The sequence below is a fragment of the Melitaea cinxia genome, chromosome 10 (assembly GCF_905220565.1).
Source record: "Melitaea cinxia chromosome 10, ilMelCinx1.1, whole genome shotgun sequence".
NCBI lineage: Eukaryota > Metazoa > Arthropoda > Insecta > Lepidoptera > Nymphalidae > Melitaea > Melitaea cinxia.
In genome coordinates, this window is record NC_059403.1 from 12,355,147 (window position 1) to 12,370,652 (window position 15,506).

General features: G+C 35.9%; 1 protein-coding gene across 1 annotated transcript; it reads left to right on the forward strand.

The window, feature by feature from the left end:
* The first annotated feature begins 1,163 nt into the window (after positions 1–1,163).
* Positions 1,164–14,618, forward strand: LOC123657002 (H(+)/Cl(-) exchange transporter 7). The gene is made up of 15 exons (XM_045592606.1): positions 1,164–1,670; positions 1,770–1,874; positions 1,979–2,177; positions 2,522–2,631; positions 3,217–3,360; positions 3,450–3,627; positions 4,891–5,040; positions 6,794–6,935; positions 7,559–7,697; positions 7,868–8,131; positions 9,337–9,513; positions 10,261–10,470; positions 11,695–11,865; positions 12,436–12,597; positions 14,026–14,618. Exons 1-15 carry the CDS (start codon positions 1,539–1,541, stop codon positions 14,125–14,127), a joined length of 2,385 nt encoding a protein of 794 aa, XP_045448562.1. The 5' UTR covers positions 1,164–1,538; the 3' UTR covers positions 14,128–14,618.
* Positions 14,619–15,506: the final 888 nt, after the last annotated feature.

The window sequence follows — 15,506 nt, forward strand, 5'->3', positions numbered from 1 at the left end:
TACTTAATTGTAATTTTTTATATATTATGTCAGTATATAATATATTTTTTTTTTTCAATTTTTTTAAATATATAATTTAACATAATTTTGTATTGACTACAAAATCGTATGAAATTAATTAATTACGATATTTTTATCTTAAATCCTAGTACTTTATTAATTAACGCTATGTAATATCAAAAGATTATAATCGATATAGACATATATACACGCCGAAATACGAATATTTTCAGTCTTCATAAACTTATTATAAGAACACTGAAAATATAGATGAAATGAATGACAATATTAGTGCACACCTACACGTTTCAAAATACCTTTATATACCTACTCTTTGAATAAGTTAACGAAACAGTCAAATAAATATGCTGCAATTGTACCTATACAATTATAAATTATTTTTATTACGCCAATATAACCTAAGTAAGTATAAATTCGGCTCAGAATTATTTATCTAACGAAGCATTCCATTAATGATGAATAACAAAAGTAAATGGTAAATACTAGTACTTATTACTCATTTTTATTGTATGCTGATCTATTCGATGGCTATGTTCCACTTAAGGCCCGCTATGCCATTGACAACATCGCTGAAATTCCCATGAATTTTGTAGGTGAACGCATATCTGAGCGCCGTGTGCTCGCAATATGGTGGCATGATAAAAACATACAGCTGTAGGGGTTGTGAGTAAATATTTCGCATGGATTGAAATAAAACTTAATTCAATATGGATTCCCGTGAATTTATCGCTGTGTTTTTGACAAAACGAATAAGAGATAATGACTCGGAAAGTCTTCGGAAAATTCATCAAGCGCGGTCTTATATAAGTATTTAGTTACAGTAGTGGGGGTTCGTCGGCTTAATGGTTTACAGCCACCAGAGGCATGACGATCGATGGGTGTGCTGTGCAACGAAGACAGAATAGCATTCTGTCTCTTCTTCTATCACACGTAATACATTTTTGTTTTAAAATATATCCAATTATCATAAATCACCACTCAATATAACCAATTAAGATGAAGCGTGACTCAACTACTACTAGGTGACCGCATAAATCGATAGTAGGTGACTTAGAGCGGCATTAACGCAAACGAAAAGTTATGACATTATCGTATTAATCCCTCACCTCTGAAAGGGGCTTAGTGGAACGCACCCTATATCTCTGCTGATTGCTCTGTTTGGCTCTGTTCGTTTTCGCTGACCACGGTCACTGACTGACTAGCTTTGGACTAGCTATGACAAACTATCAAAATAATCATCTGTGTTGGAAAATTAGAGTTACTCTTTGTCTTTGCTCTTTTGTTATTTTAACAAATTGCTGTGTTGAGTGAATACGCACTGTTTTATTTATTATTTTTGTATACATATAACAATGTGATACGTATTGAAATACAAGTGCATAATTATATTACCGTCATAAATTGAACTGTACTCAAAAATAAAATTTTATTTCCATTTTATAGGAATCTTTACACTTTCATCATATTGAATCATGTTTTAAATTCGTTTGTAAATTTATAATTAAAATCTTTTTAAAATGAACTCTTCACAATTAATCGAAGAGACAGTCAGTGTAACAACCTCGGATACAGCGCAACTAGTTAGCAATGAGGAACCAGAAGCAAGCTCATCTAATTTTACACAGTTCAATAGATCTTCCGACCTACTAGTATGTTAATCTTGTTATATAAAATTTTAAATTAAAAAAAAATAGTTAAGACTAGTTCCTAAACGACCTGATAATATTATCCTTGTGTGTGTTGTCTAGGATTCAACAGAAGATGACATACATGGAAGTCACGGGATTAGAAGAAGGCAACCGGTACAGAAAATTGACCCTGGTTCTCTAAATATTCTTTCAGCAAAGTATGAGGTAAATAATTTTAAAATAATTTTAGGATGTATGCATCATACATAAGTTTCATTAGTTATACATAACATTGTATTAATGAAATGATTTTTTATATTTTATTTCAGAGCTTAGATTATGATACTTGCGAAAATCACTTATTATTAGACGAAGAAAGAAAAAGAGGCTATCCGTTTATTGTGTGGAAGGATATAGCAAGATGGATAATTGTTTTACTAATTGGTGTAGTGACTGCACTTATTGCTTTCACCATAGACATATGTATAGAAGAATTCTCTAAAATTAAATATGTACAATTGAAAAAATGTATCCTTTGCAATAACTGAAATAATTTAATGTTGTAACTTGTATATTGGTGTTGTGAACCCTACAATAATTCTATATACCAATTTTAATAAGAAAAGGAAATTTTTAATATTGGGGTTTTTGCATTTATTTTATTCTAGCTTTTAACAGTATTCCAATGAATTTGAGATATTTTCAAAGTTAATTACATACACAACGCTATTAAGTTTTTCTAATGTAAGAAGTCTTTTTGTTGAAACTCATTAAATAATATGGTTACAGAATTTGAATATGTGATGGTAAATTATTACTTTAATGACATCAATTTACACACACTAATGTTTTTCCTTAAACCATCAATTTAGCTGTTGACAAATATGTCCTTTTGGATAAACTTTACATTCCATACTTGCTTTGGGTATTGACAAATATTTGTATTGTCTTTATTGGATCAATGTTAGTGGCATATGTTGAGGTAAGTTAATCTTTTCTAATGCATTTCTATTCCATGTACATACTTACCAATGACTTTAAAATGTCAAAAGACATGATTTTTGGTAGACTTAATTAAATTTATCTTTTATTATTATCTATGCCTAGATTTTTCGAATGTCTAGTCTCAGTATTAAAATGTGGTATGTATTGGTAAAAGTCTTTACTATGTTCTACGGAAGTTAACATCGGTAACTTTAAAGTTGCTGATTGATTGGTTTAAAGTTGCTAGTTTGTTACATTTGCCAAGACATTTTTTTTCATCTTTGACAATTGACATCTTGATTCTACCCATACTAATATTATAAAGCTGAAGAGTTTGTTTGTTTGTTTGCCTTAACGCGCTAATCTCAGGAGCTACTGGTGCAATTTGAAAAATTTGTTCAGTGTTAGATAGCCCATTTATTGAGGAAGGCTATTTATTTATTTATTTATCTATTTATTTATTTATTTATACCTCTTTTTTCCTAAATTAATGTAGGTGAAACCGCGGGGCCCATAAGTAATTGATATATCTAATGATAAAAAATAAAACATGTATTATAATATGTATGTTATTCATTTTTAGCCTGTCGCCGCCGGCAGTGGTATTCCACAAGTAAAGTGCTACTTGAATGGTGTAAAAGTGCCTAGAGTAGTGAGGATCAAAACACTTTTTGTGAAGGCTGTTGGTGTGATATCAGCAGTTGTTGGAGGATTGGCTGGAGGAAAAGTATGTTGTTTATTAAATGTTATTTTGAAACACATTAATCTGCAATGTATAATATTAAAGTATATCTTTCTTCTAAATGCATCTTACAGGAAGGACCTATGATACACAGCGGAGCTGTAGTGGCAGCGGGTATATCACAAGGCAAAAGTACCACTTTCAACAAAGACTTCAAAATATTACAGTACTTTCGAGAGGACCATGAAAAGCGAGATTTTGTTTCGGGAGGAGCAGCCGCTGGTGTATCTGCTGCTTTTGGAGCACCTATCGGTATAAAAACATATAGTACATAGGGGCTATCCTTAAAATACATTCATAAACAGGGGAAAGATGGCTTTGCTTAACATGATGAAGTATAATAATGGTGGAGGGGAGGTTGAAGTAAATAAAAACTAAACTATGAAAATCATAACTAAACAATGTTTAAAACTTGAAAACGAAAGTCTTCGAGCAATGCGTCCTGCCTGTGTTAACATGTGGAGCCGAAACGTGGAAACTGACGAAGGGACTAGCCCACAAGCTTAAAGTCGCTCAGCGTGCAATGGAACAGGCTATGCTTGGGGTTTCTCTCAAAGATAGAATTAGAAATGAGACTATTCGCGAGAGAACGAAAATAGCCGACATAACCCACAGAATTAGCAAGTTGAAGTGGCAGTGGGCTGCTGCATCTGTATCGCAGGACCGATGGCCGTTGGAGCAGACGGGTCCTAGAGTGGAAACTGCGTCTTGGCAAAGGCAGTGTAGGACGTTCTCCAGCCCGCTGGATCGACGAGCTCTGTAACATTGCCGGTGTAGGCTGGATGAGGATTGCGGAAAACCGGTATATCTGGCGCGAACTTGGGGACGCCTATGTCCAGCAGTGGACTGCAATAAGCTGAACTGTGTGACTACTAACTGTCTAAACTTTCAAAAAAATGTCAGGAAGGCTACTAAGAGGAGCTACAGCTGTTGTGACAATATTTGTTAGGGGGTCCCTGAACGTGTGACTTAGTGTGATGAAGGGGCTGAGGGAAGGATCTGAAATGGTCAAATTTCGTGTGACGCGTTTTATGCATGGTCCCCATATAGTTAATTAAAAAAATATTTTAAATAAAACCCACAATTTTTTATTATGCTTTAGGCAATATTAATGCGGAATTGCAATATACTTTAATCATCTGGTGTGCATGTCTGCCTCTGCAAATAAGCATAGGTTTGTAGATTAAATAGTAAATCACTGCCAAATTTCATTGACAATTAACAAAAACATGACTGATTTTAGACCACAAAGTAATATTTCTATAAATGCAAACATCTTTTTTTTTACGTGGGGAAAATCCATCATGGATGCCAGAGGGTTATGTCAGTCACCTATTGACTAAAAAACCACCACGTGTGAGCAGTCGTCCGCCTGGGTGGGGCGAGATGGGGTCGCGCTAGCATTCGCCAGCTCATATGCAAACATCTACCTCAAGCTAGAATTGATATATCGACCTTTAAAGAAAATGAAACTATATTCATCACAATACCATAACAATATATCTAATTTTTTAGGAGGAGTATTATTTTCACTTGAAGAAGGTACAAGTTTCTGGAATCAAGCATTGACATGGCGTACCTTTTTCGGTACTGTAGTGTCTACTTTTACACTCAATTTTGCCTTGTCCGCTTATCATGGCCATCCAGGAGAATTGAGTTATCCAGGTGAGATTTCATTAAAAAAGAATTTTTGTTAATAAAATGTGTTGCCAATAATGGTAATAATTATTTTTGGGTCAATTATTTTCCTCAATCAATACATATAATAAAAATTTAACAAATCGCTGTCTGTACAAGAAAGATACTGTGTGGTTACGGCAGTAAAACTGCTGTGTGGTTACGGCAGTAAAGCTGCTGTTATTGCAGTAACGAATATAGCCAACCCTTCTCTTTCCGTGTGTGTCGTAAAAGGCGATTAAGGGATAACACAGTTCCACTAGCACCTTGGAACTTAGAAAGCCGACTGATGGCGGGATAACCATCCATCCACTGGCTTTGAAATACGCCATTTTTGGCGAGAACTTGTGGAGGCCTGTGCCCCTTGTACCTGTATCAATCCTTTATACCTATATGTACCTTTATCAACGCAAATAGCATCCAAAACAATGATTGTTAGAAATATTGTCGGTTTGTCTGTGCGTTTGTGCATGCTAATCTCAGAAAAGGCTTATCCGATTTAGATATGGTTTTCACAAATTTATTGTGGTAAGCTTCACTTAACATTCATGTAGTAAAGTAATGCCAATTTAAAGAATCTCATTAAACATGTATTCACTATTTCACGCGGACGAAGTCGCGAGCACAGCTAGTTTAATAATATACTAGCTTCCCGCTCCGGCTTCGCATGGGTATTTAACAAAAATTTCCAATCCCTAATTCTTTTTTAAATAACTTCTTTTCGTTTCGAAATCGCTTGTTTCGCTGTTCAAATCGAACTAACTCTGGCGGGCGACACCGGGCTCTTATATATTCAGAGAGCTAGGCTCTAGGATATTCGAGAAACTTTGAGAATATTTTCTTTCTCACACCTTCTAGAATGTTCTCGACATTATCGTCCGCCGTAACAATAGGTTCTGCAGCTATCGCATACGTAGTAAAGGCGCGAAATAAAAACTTATGTCGCTTACTCCAAAATATAAGTTAGCTACTACTGTATAAAAACATAAAATTTAATAACTTTATTATAGTAACAAATGTAATTTAAGACTTTATTCATCATTACAGCCTATACAGTCCACTGCTGGACATAGGCCTCCACAAGTTTACGCCAAAAATAACGTAAACTCATGTGTTTTGCCCATAGTCACCACGCTGGGCAGGCGGGTTGGTGACCGCAGTACTGGCTTTGTCGCACCGAAGACGCTGCTGCCCGTCTTCGGCCTGTGTATTTCAAAGCCAGCAGTTGGATGGTTATCCCGCCATCGGTCGGCTTCTTAAGTTCCAAGGTGGTTGTGGAACCTTGTTATCCCTTAGTCGCCTCTTACGACACCCACGGGAAGAGAGGGGGTGGCTAAATTCTTTAGTGCCGTAGCCGTTAGTTAAGACTTTATTGAAATTGGAATTTTAAATTTCGCGCCATTACTACACATGCTTGAATTGCTCGCGGTGTCTTTCGAAATGTAACCCAAATTATCGTTGTTCTGAATGAAGTTCAAAAAAAGGCCTATCACACTATATAAGCCCCTTTATCGTGCCGGGACTACTTTTTAAGTTTTATCGACACGCACATTTTATCAACTTAGTTTTATTATATATAATAATGATAATGATGATAATGATATTTTATCTTTACAATTATTTTCTTCACATTCATAGAGCCATTTCTAACTTTAAATACTTAACATCAATGACAAATACTCATCATGATTATTTATGTTTTGTTAGTACTTTTCTTACAACTTAAAGTTTTTTTTTTCAGGGCTATTAAATCTCGGAAAAATGGAGCCATTTCCATTCCAGTTCTATGAATTACCAGTTTTTATGCTCTTTGGAGTAGTTGGAGGCGCCTTAGGGGCTCTATGGAACCATATTAATTACAAATTATCTGTGTTTCGTATAAGGTACTAACTACTGCTTTGCCAGTATTATGATTATTAGTATTGCTTATTTAAATAATATTTATGTAAAAAAAAATTAACTAAAAAATACTAAAATCATTTTTGTCAATTCGTTGTCAGTCTTATTTATGTTCTAGTGTAGCAGTGGTAAGTTCTAAGAGACATCCATAGTGCACGATCTTTCAACACTAAAATATGAGAGGAGTTAGATATTGTTGGCAATGATGTAAGAATAGACGCCAACATTAGTATTATTTTTTTATACAACTAGGTCGGCAAACAAAAGTATGGCTCACCTGCTCGTAAGCGATTACCGTAGCCTTTAGACGTTTGCGACACTAGAAGCACTGCAATCTGCGTCCAATCCGCCGCCCAGGAGCTCTGGTCACCTTACTCACCACAGGAACACAACACTGCTTGAGAGAAGTATTATTTAGCTGTGATCTTCTGTAAAGTTGAGACATACTTCCCCAGTTAGGCTGCTCCAGATTTTGAGTAGGATATTTCCTTCTGTGCTCTACCTCAGTTAAGTTTTTTTAATTTTCTGTGCTTTGCTGTAGAGTTTTGTAGTTATGGAATGAATAAGTATTTTGAAAAATGGAGTGATATGTGACGGGTGTTGATAGGTACGTGAGCGCAGCCTGGCTGCGAGTGGTGGAGGCGTGCCTGGTGGCGGCCGTCAGCGCCACGTGCGGCTTCCTCATGATGTTCCTGCTCGACGACTGCCGCCCGCTCGGCGAGGACCCCACCAAGGTTCCGCTGCAGGTACGTGCGAGTAGCGTGATAAAGCATCATCGGTAGTAAAAATAATACTAATCTCTTGCATCTCTCCTAAGTTTTTTTTAATGATTAATGGGTATTATCCTTCCTTTTAAACATTAAGCTTAGTTACTGTCACAAAATTCCATTTTAAATTATAAAATAAAATTCAATAGCTCTTCTGCGCGGACGGCGAGTACAACACCCTGGCTGCGATTTGGTTTCAAACGCCCGAGGCATCGGTGCGTTCCTTCCTCCACGATCCGATGGGCTCGTACAAGCCACTGTCGCTGATGTTCTTCGTGGTGTGCTACTTCTTGCTATCAACGTGGACTTTTGGCCTCGCAGTCTCCAGCGGCCTATTCATACCCAACCTGCTCACCGGCGCTGCGTGGGGAAGGCTGCTGGCTATTTTCATACAGTTTATGCTGCCTCAGAATGTAAGTTTACTTATTTACTAAATTAAAACATCAGTAATTCAGTATAATTCATAATAAAAAAAAGTCATATAAATTAAACATGAACTGATCAAGTTACTACATTAGCATACAAATAGTTTTTTTTTTTTTATATATAGAAAAAAGAATGCAATGTTCCATTTCACTTAAAATATATGTAAGTATTATCTGATTTGTCTGCTATATACGAGGGTGGGATGATAAGTAACTAGCCTTATAAGAAAACATTTAATTTTTCTTGATAAAATTAATTTTATTTTTCGACATAGTCTCCGTGAACCTCTACGCACTTATTCTATCTTCGTTCTAAAGCAGTAATGTCTTCCATAAAATGATTTCTTTTGACCAGACAGATGTTGTGTCTGGTGGGTTAACGCCCCGACGGTTGTTGTCGGGTTCTTGTATATATACTCAATCACTCTGATAACTTTGATAGCGCGATGTAGGATACGTCAGTTTTCTCTAGTTTATATGCCGCGTGATTCGCTACACAGCCATGGCTTTTTTTGGAGCCGGGCATCCCGATTGAGTCCACGGTTTTAATTGAATTTTTGATTCTGGCGTGTAATGATGAACCCATGTCTCAACTTTTGTTACAAATCGACGTAAAAAAATCGGCCTTATTACTCTGAAAACGGTCCAGACATTCTTTTGAGTTTTGCACCCGAATCCTTTTTCGATCGTGCGTAAGCAATCGCGGCACCCAAACGGGCCGATATTTAATTCCTAACTTAGGATATGATGTACTCGTTCTTTTGAGATACCTGTAGTGTCAGCTATTTCAGATAACTTCAATCTTCGATCTGCTAAAACCATATCTTGTATGTATGTCCGGAGTGGGCTTCATCTTGGACACATGTACGACCGCGTTTAAACTCAGTCACGCAGTTTTTTACTGTGGCATAAGAAGGAGCAAATTCACCCAAAACATTCTTTAACTCGTCATAGATATCTTTCCCCTTCATGCCCTTCATATGAAGAAATTCAATTTTAGAACTTACACATGAGCTTACAATAGGACATCCTATTGTAAGCTCATGAAATTAATATATCTTTGTTGGTTATCCTTTAATAAATAAATAAATTATAGTTAGTATAGTAATATATTTCTAGTTCTGTTAACGCTATCTATCCCACCTAAACATACCACTCAAACAAATCAGTTTAATACTTTCGGTCGCCCGTAGACAATAAACCCGGCGAAGTACGCGCTGGTGGGCGCGGCGGCGCAGCTGGGCGGCGTGGTGCGCATGACCATCTCGCTCACCGTCATCATCATCGAGACTACCGGCCAGATCTCCAACGCGCTGCCCATCATCATCACGCTCGTCGTCGCCAAGTGGACCGGTGACTTCTTTAATGAGGTGACCGCTTATTGTCTACACTATCATCAATCCTATTATATTGATACTTGAACATTTAACCATGTAAATAGTTGATGGAGACAAAGTAATAATAATAATAATAAATACTCTTTATTGTACACTACAAAGAAATGTTACAAAAAGGGATACATACGAAGAAAGATGTACAAAGGCGGTCTTATCGCTAAGAGCGATTTCTTCCAGACAACCTTAGGGTATAGGACAGGGCATATAAAATGAGAAGCGGTAGGGAAGTGTACAAATAGTTGATAAAGAATTGGCATGGAGTTTACAAGCTATATGATATAAAAATAAGTAAATATACTACATATAATACATATATGTATATATATATATACACATAATTATACATTTATATAAACACTACATATACATTACTTCATACATACACCATATATCCTACATACACAAATACTACATAATATATTGCGAGGATGAATGTACTAAGTGCTTATATCGAAGCAGAAAAAGGAAGGGAGACCAGAAAGGTCTAAATGTAGACAATAATAGACTATAGACAGATAGACCATAGTTCACTAATTTTTCCGCCCTGTCGTCATGCAATCGAAGCATTTTATTGGAATATGAATAATATAAATAAAAACTTAACATTTATTTTTAAAAAAAAAATATTTATAGAAATTGTCAAGATACAATAAACTAAATTTTATGTTTGCTATTCGTAAAACCAATTGGTCTTTCAGCTAATGTATTGCATAATTGCAGGGCATCTACGACATCCACATCCAGCTGGCCGGCGTGCCGCTGCTGCCGTGGGAGCCGCCGCCGCTGGCACACAACGTGTACGCGTCCGAGGTGATGTCGCACCCCGTGTTCACGCTACGCACGGTGGAGAATGTCGGCCACATCGTCGAGATCCTGCGCCTGGTCTCCTACAACGGCTTCCCCGTCGTTGACCCGCCGCTCGCCGACGACGTGAGTACCACTACACAGTACACACACAGTAACATTAACACAACGTGTACGCTTTTGAGGTTATGGCGCACTTCGTGTTTACTTGAGTGCGAATGCGCTCGCGTGCGCTTGCTGTGCGTTTTGTGAGAGTAGTGTGCGTTTTGTGAGAGTAGTGTGCGTTTTGTGAGAGTAGTGTACGTTTTGTGAGAGTAGTGTGCGTTTTTTTGAGAGTAGTGTGCGTTTTGTGAGAGTAGTGTGCGTTTTGTGTGATTAGTGTGCGTTTTGTGAGAGTAGAGTGCGAGTCGTGTGCCTGTGTACGTGCGTGTGTGCGTGCGTGCGTGCTACGTCCGTCCGTATCTGTGTCCCTATCGTGCGTATCTGTGTGTGTGATTAAAAATTGACAGATAATGAAAAAAATAATGAAACCAGGATCTGATGATGGGATCCGAGAGAAATCGAGGGAAACTCTCGAAAATCTGCATAACTTTTTACTGGGTGTACCGATTTTAATGATTTTTAATTTAATCGAAAGCCGATATTTATCATGTGGTCATATTAAAATTTCATCGAGATCTAATTACAACTTTTGGAGTAATCTTTGATAATGCGTATTTACTTGACTATTTTTTCGTCTACCTACATTGTATTACTTGTCGACATAATTGTAGTCGGTTTTTCTTAGTTTGCCAGCAAACACAATTATAGAAAGACCAATTAAAGTAAGCCTTAAACGTGTTTCTTTCTTTCTTTCCTTTTAGACAGGCGTTGCTATTTATTACGATTTAATATTGTCAAGTAACGTGAATAACGTATGAACTAAGTGACAGTGATGACTGATTATTTTCTTAACGCGAATAGACTAGTGTCTGGGCAAATATGGTAGCTTTGTATTTGAAGCCTTTATTTTACCTACTAGTTAGGTTTAAAAAAATGTGTTATGCCTGTTTATCAGAGATCATTTTAAGACATTGCTATGGTACTTAACATCAACAACAAAGTCTCTATAAACTCCGGTTTTATTGATTTATTATAATAAAATTGAATAAATACTTTCTTTTATTCCGATAATCTCGGTGGCTACCCAGTCATGTTTACTTTTTTATTAATTGATAAAATTTATTGGCTTCAATACAGCATAGATTGAGCTATATATTAAGAAGGAAATAATAAGAATTATATCAACTAATTTAAAATGTATTGAAGAATATGGAACAAAAAATGTAAAGTTAGTGTTCATTTTTACAGACGGAAGTGCCGACATATAAACGACTTCGTGGACTTATTTTGAGGTCTCAACTGATTGTTTTGTTACAAAATAAGATTTTCAACGAGAATGCGAACACGACGTGGTCCAACTTCAATGTTGATATGAATATGTTTAGAAAGGAGTACCCACGATATCCGTCCATAGATGAGGTGAGCAAAATGTATTTAATTATACAATTAAAGTTATATTACTCATATATTAAAATAAAAAAAATTGGTGAATATTCAGTAATTAATTAGTTGAATTGTATTTTTATTTAATTAAAAAGCCGACCGATGGCGGGATAACCATCCAACTGTTGGCTTTGAAATACACAGGCCGAAGACGGGCAGCAGCGTCTTCGCTGCGACAAAGCCAGCCCTGCGGTCACCAACCCGCCTGCCCAGCGTGGTGACTATGGTCAACACACATGAGTTCACGCCATTTTTGGCGTGAACTTATGGAGGCCTATGTCCAGTAGTGGACTGCGAAAGGCTGCTGTGATGATGATGATGATGATGTGATGTCTTTTTTATTATTTTTTTGTATCTTATGTGTAGAAAATTTATGACTGAAATGTTATCATTTTGTTTAGTACAACTTTTATACGTTTTTTCGCTGTGTATTTAGTTAAATATATTTTACTATTACGTTAATTCTAAATACAAGTATTAACTATAACAATAGCATAGGCAATACATAAATAGAAAAATAAAAATAAAAATTTTTATTTTTCACAGCTGAAAATTTCGGAGTGGGAAAAGACATATACAATAGACCTGCGACCATTCATGAATCCCTCGCCATACACTCTTCCACACCGGGCCTCACTGCCGCGACTCTTCAGACTGTTCAGAGCTCTTGGGCTGCGACATCTACCCATTGTGAACGACCATAACGAAGTGATTTCCTTTCTAATGCACTACTAGATGAAATTATTTGAAAGATTGGGCCCGTAACAGCCCACTGCTGGGCCTATTTCTCCATGTAGGAGAAGAATCAGAGCTTATTCAGAGCACCGCACTGCTCCACAGCGGGTTGATGAATATAATCCCTACTATGAGTAATGATTACTATCATGCACCTATGATAACAACTGGGATTGACTGCTTGACACTCTCCGAGACACGGTATTGACACCCACGAGTACAATCACCCAGACCAGAAACAAATATTTGTTCAAAGACAAATAGACATTAAACCCGCATTGGCCTGTGTTTAAGAACCTACACTACACGCACCATCACACCAGAGCGGTGTCACATTACTAGATATTTATTGCTAACCATATTTATTATATAATTAGTTTTTTATCAGCTATATGTGATCATGGTCATATAGATTTTTTATATAAATTGATTAAGGACCTGTTGCACCGGTTGTGAATAAAGTTTATCCTGCACAAGAGATATTAATTATCCTGCATAATAGACTTTAACAGCAGGAGGTAGTATAGTCCCGTAGTAGTAGTAGTATTGGCGGATATATTCCCTACTATGAGTAAGGATCGCTATTAGGTGTACATGATAACAACCGGGACCGACGGCTTAACGTGCTCTCCAAGGTACGGTGGGGAGACCCACAAGGACTGCACAAATACCCAGACCACGGCAAACACCTGTATGGCCAATACAAATGTTTGTCATGTGCGGGGATCGAACTCGCAACCGCCAGCGCAACAGCCACAAACCAGTGCTGTGATCGTTGCGCAAACGTGGCGTCACTATTCAGTCTTCGTAAAATAATTGCCAGCTATAAAGTAAGGTATGTAGAGATTTTTCCAAACCCACTTCTCCTAGGTACGTAATTAATGAATGGCCGACCTGTTAGTCCTTGTCGTTTGACCTGTTTATTAATAAACTACAACTTTTTTAGGACTTTTATTTATAATCCATTAAGTATTTGGACGATACTAAAAAGTTATCGTTCACTTTGCAGAGTTATAAAATAAATAAATTTCTAAAATAAAACTAGCCTAAATTACTTCTTACTACATCAGCTATCTGCCAGTGAAAGCCCCGTCAAAATCGGTTCAGCCATTTCAGAGATTAGCCAGAACAGACAGACAAAAATTGTAAAAAATGTTATTTTGGTATATGTACCGTGTATACATCCATATACGTTTAGTAAAAAGCAGTTAGTTTAATATTACAAAATGACACCAATTTTATTTATTTTTATAGATATACAGATATTTATTTGTTGTCTTGGTACTTTGCTTATGTATGTTATGTGTGTAAGTTTCGACACAGGAGTTCAACTTAGTTGTGGTTATTATGGTATGAGGCTTTTATTGGTTAATATTTTTTATTTATTGTGTCTTTGTTTAGGTTGTGGGTATGGTGACAAGGAAAGATATAGCAAGGTACAGAGTGTGGAGACATCGAGGCCACATGGGGATGGAAGAACTGTTATTATCTAATGAAATTTGATGAATATACAACCAAGATGTGATATTACAAAGTCTAATGTAAATAAAAATGTGGGAGCCATACAGTTGGAGAATATATTTATAAGTAGTAAAATTTAAATAATATCATAGTACATATAATGAATTTCAAATATTGTTAGTAAAAGTACCTTCTAATCTCCCAGATGTAGTTAGTTTTTTACTACTAGACAAATTTCATTTATGTACAAATAAAGATATTGGTAATGTCTAACTTCAGCTATGATTATATTCTTTGTATGAAAACATTCTATGTAAATTCAAATGTAAGATGAATTTATTAAATTAAGCACATCAATTATGTACTTATGTGATGAATGCAAGTGAAAATGTTTACCAAAGCCGAGATGTTATATGACACAATTATTTATAAATGTTTATTAAAATGAACTATATTAATGTTTTATAAATGTTATTTATTCATTGTAAAAATCGGTGTTATCAAAGAATAATAAACGTTATGAGACATTAAAATTTTATTATTATTTTCTATCTAATGTAAACATAGTACTTCACTCATGCAGGATTACCAATTTATGAATAAAGATGCTGCTGACGCGCTTTAGCTCCTCTATACACTAATAATTACAATCACAATTTTTTAATTTTACCACTATGAAAGGCGAGTTAGCGTTTTGTTTTCCATTTTCAATTATTTACAAATAATTCCCATCCTATACCAGCCCACAGATTAATAAACAATATCACCGGTAGGATTACTAATATAAGTAATATGTAATTAACAAACTCGTCCATTGAAGTTTTTTGGTATCAATCCTAGTTCAGTTTTTTGCTTAATGGGTTTTAATTGTGTCAGTTTGACACATATCATTTCGCCAATGTCACGTGGGATGGAGAACACACGAAGAAGATTGTTATTTTTTCGGTGGATTTGAGAATACAAACTTAAAAATTTAGTTAAATTTTGAAAATACACGAAAATAGTATGTATTATCAATCCTAATTCAGCTTTACGGGCTACTATACTAAACAAACGTCAATATCAATTGTCAAAATGAAATGACATATAAAATAAATTCTAGTATTACCATAGTTAATATTCATATTGAAACTAGTTACAACTAATAAATAATTGCATGGCCCAATTCAAAAAGTAATTTTATGCACTATTAATACAACATGCAGATTTTCAGTTTCCCAAGTGCATTTTCTTGGAAGCACTAACATCTAAGTCTAGTGACTTGACACCAAAAGTCAAAAAAAATTAAAATGAAAAATATTGTTTATGGCTGTTTCAACCCTTTTTTTTAAATTATTTGGAAGTGTGTGGGTATCACGTCGGTGTCACCAGATTGGGGGGTGCGAGGATCGGGGTGTTAAGTTCCTCGTCCGCCGCCGCAA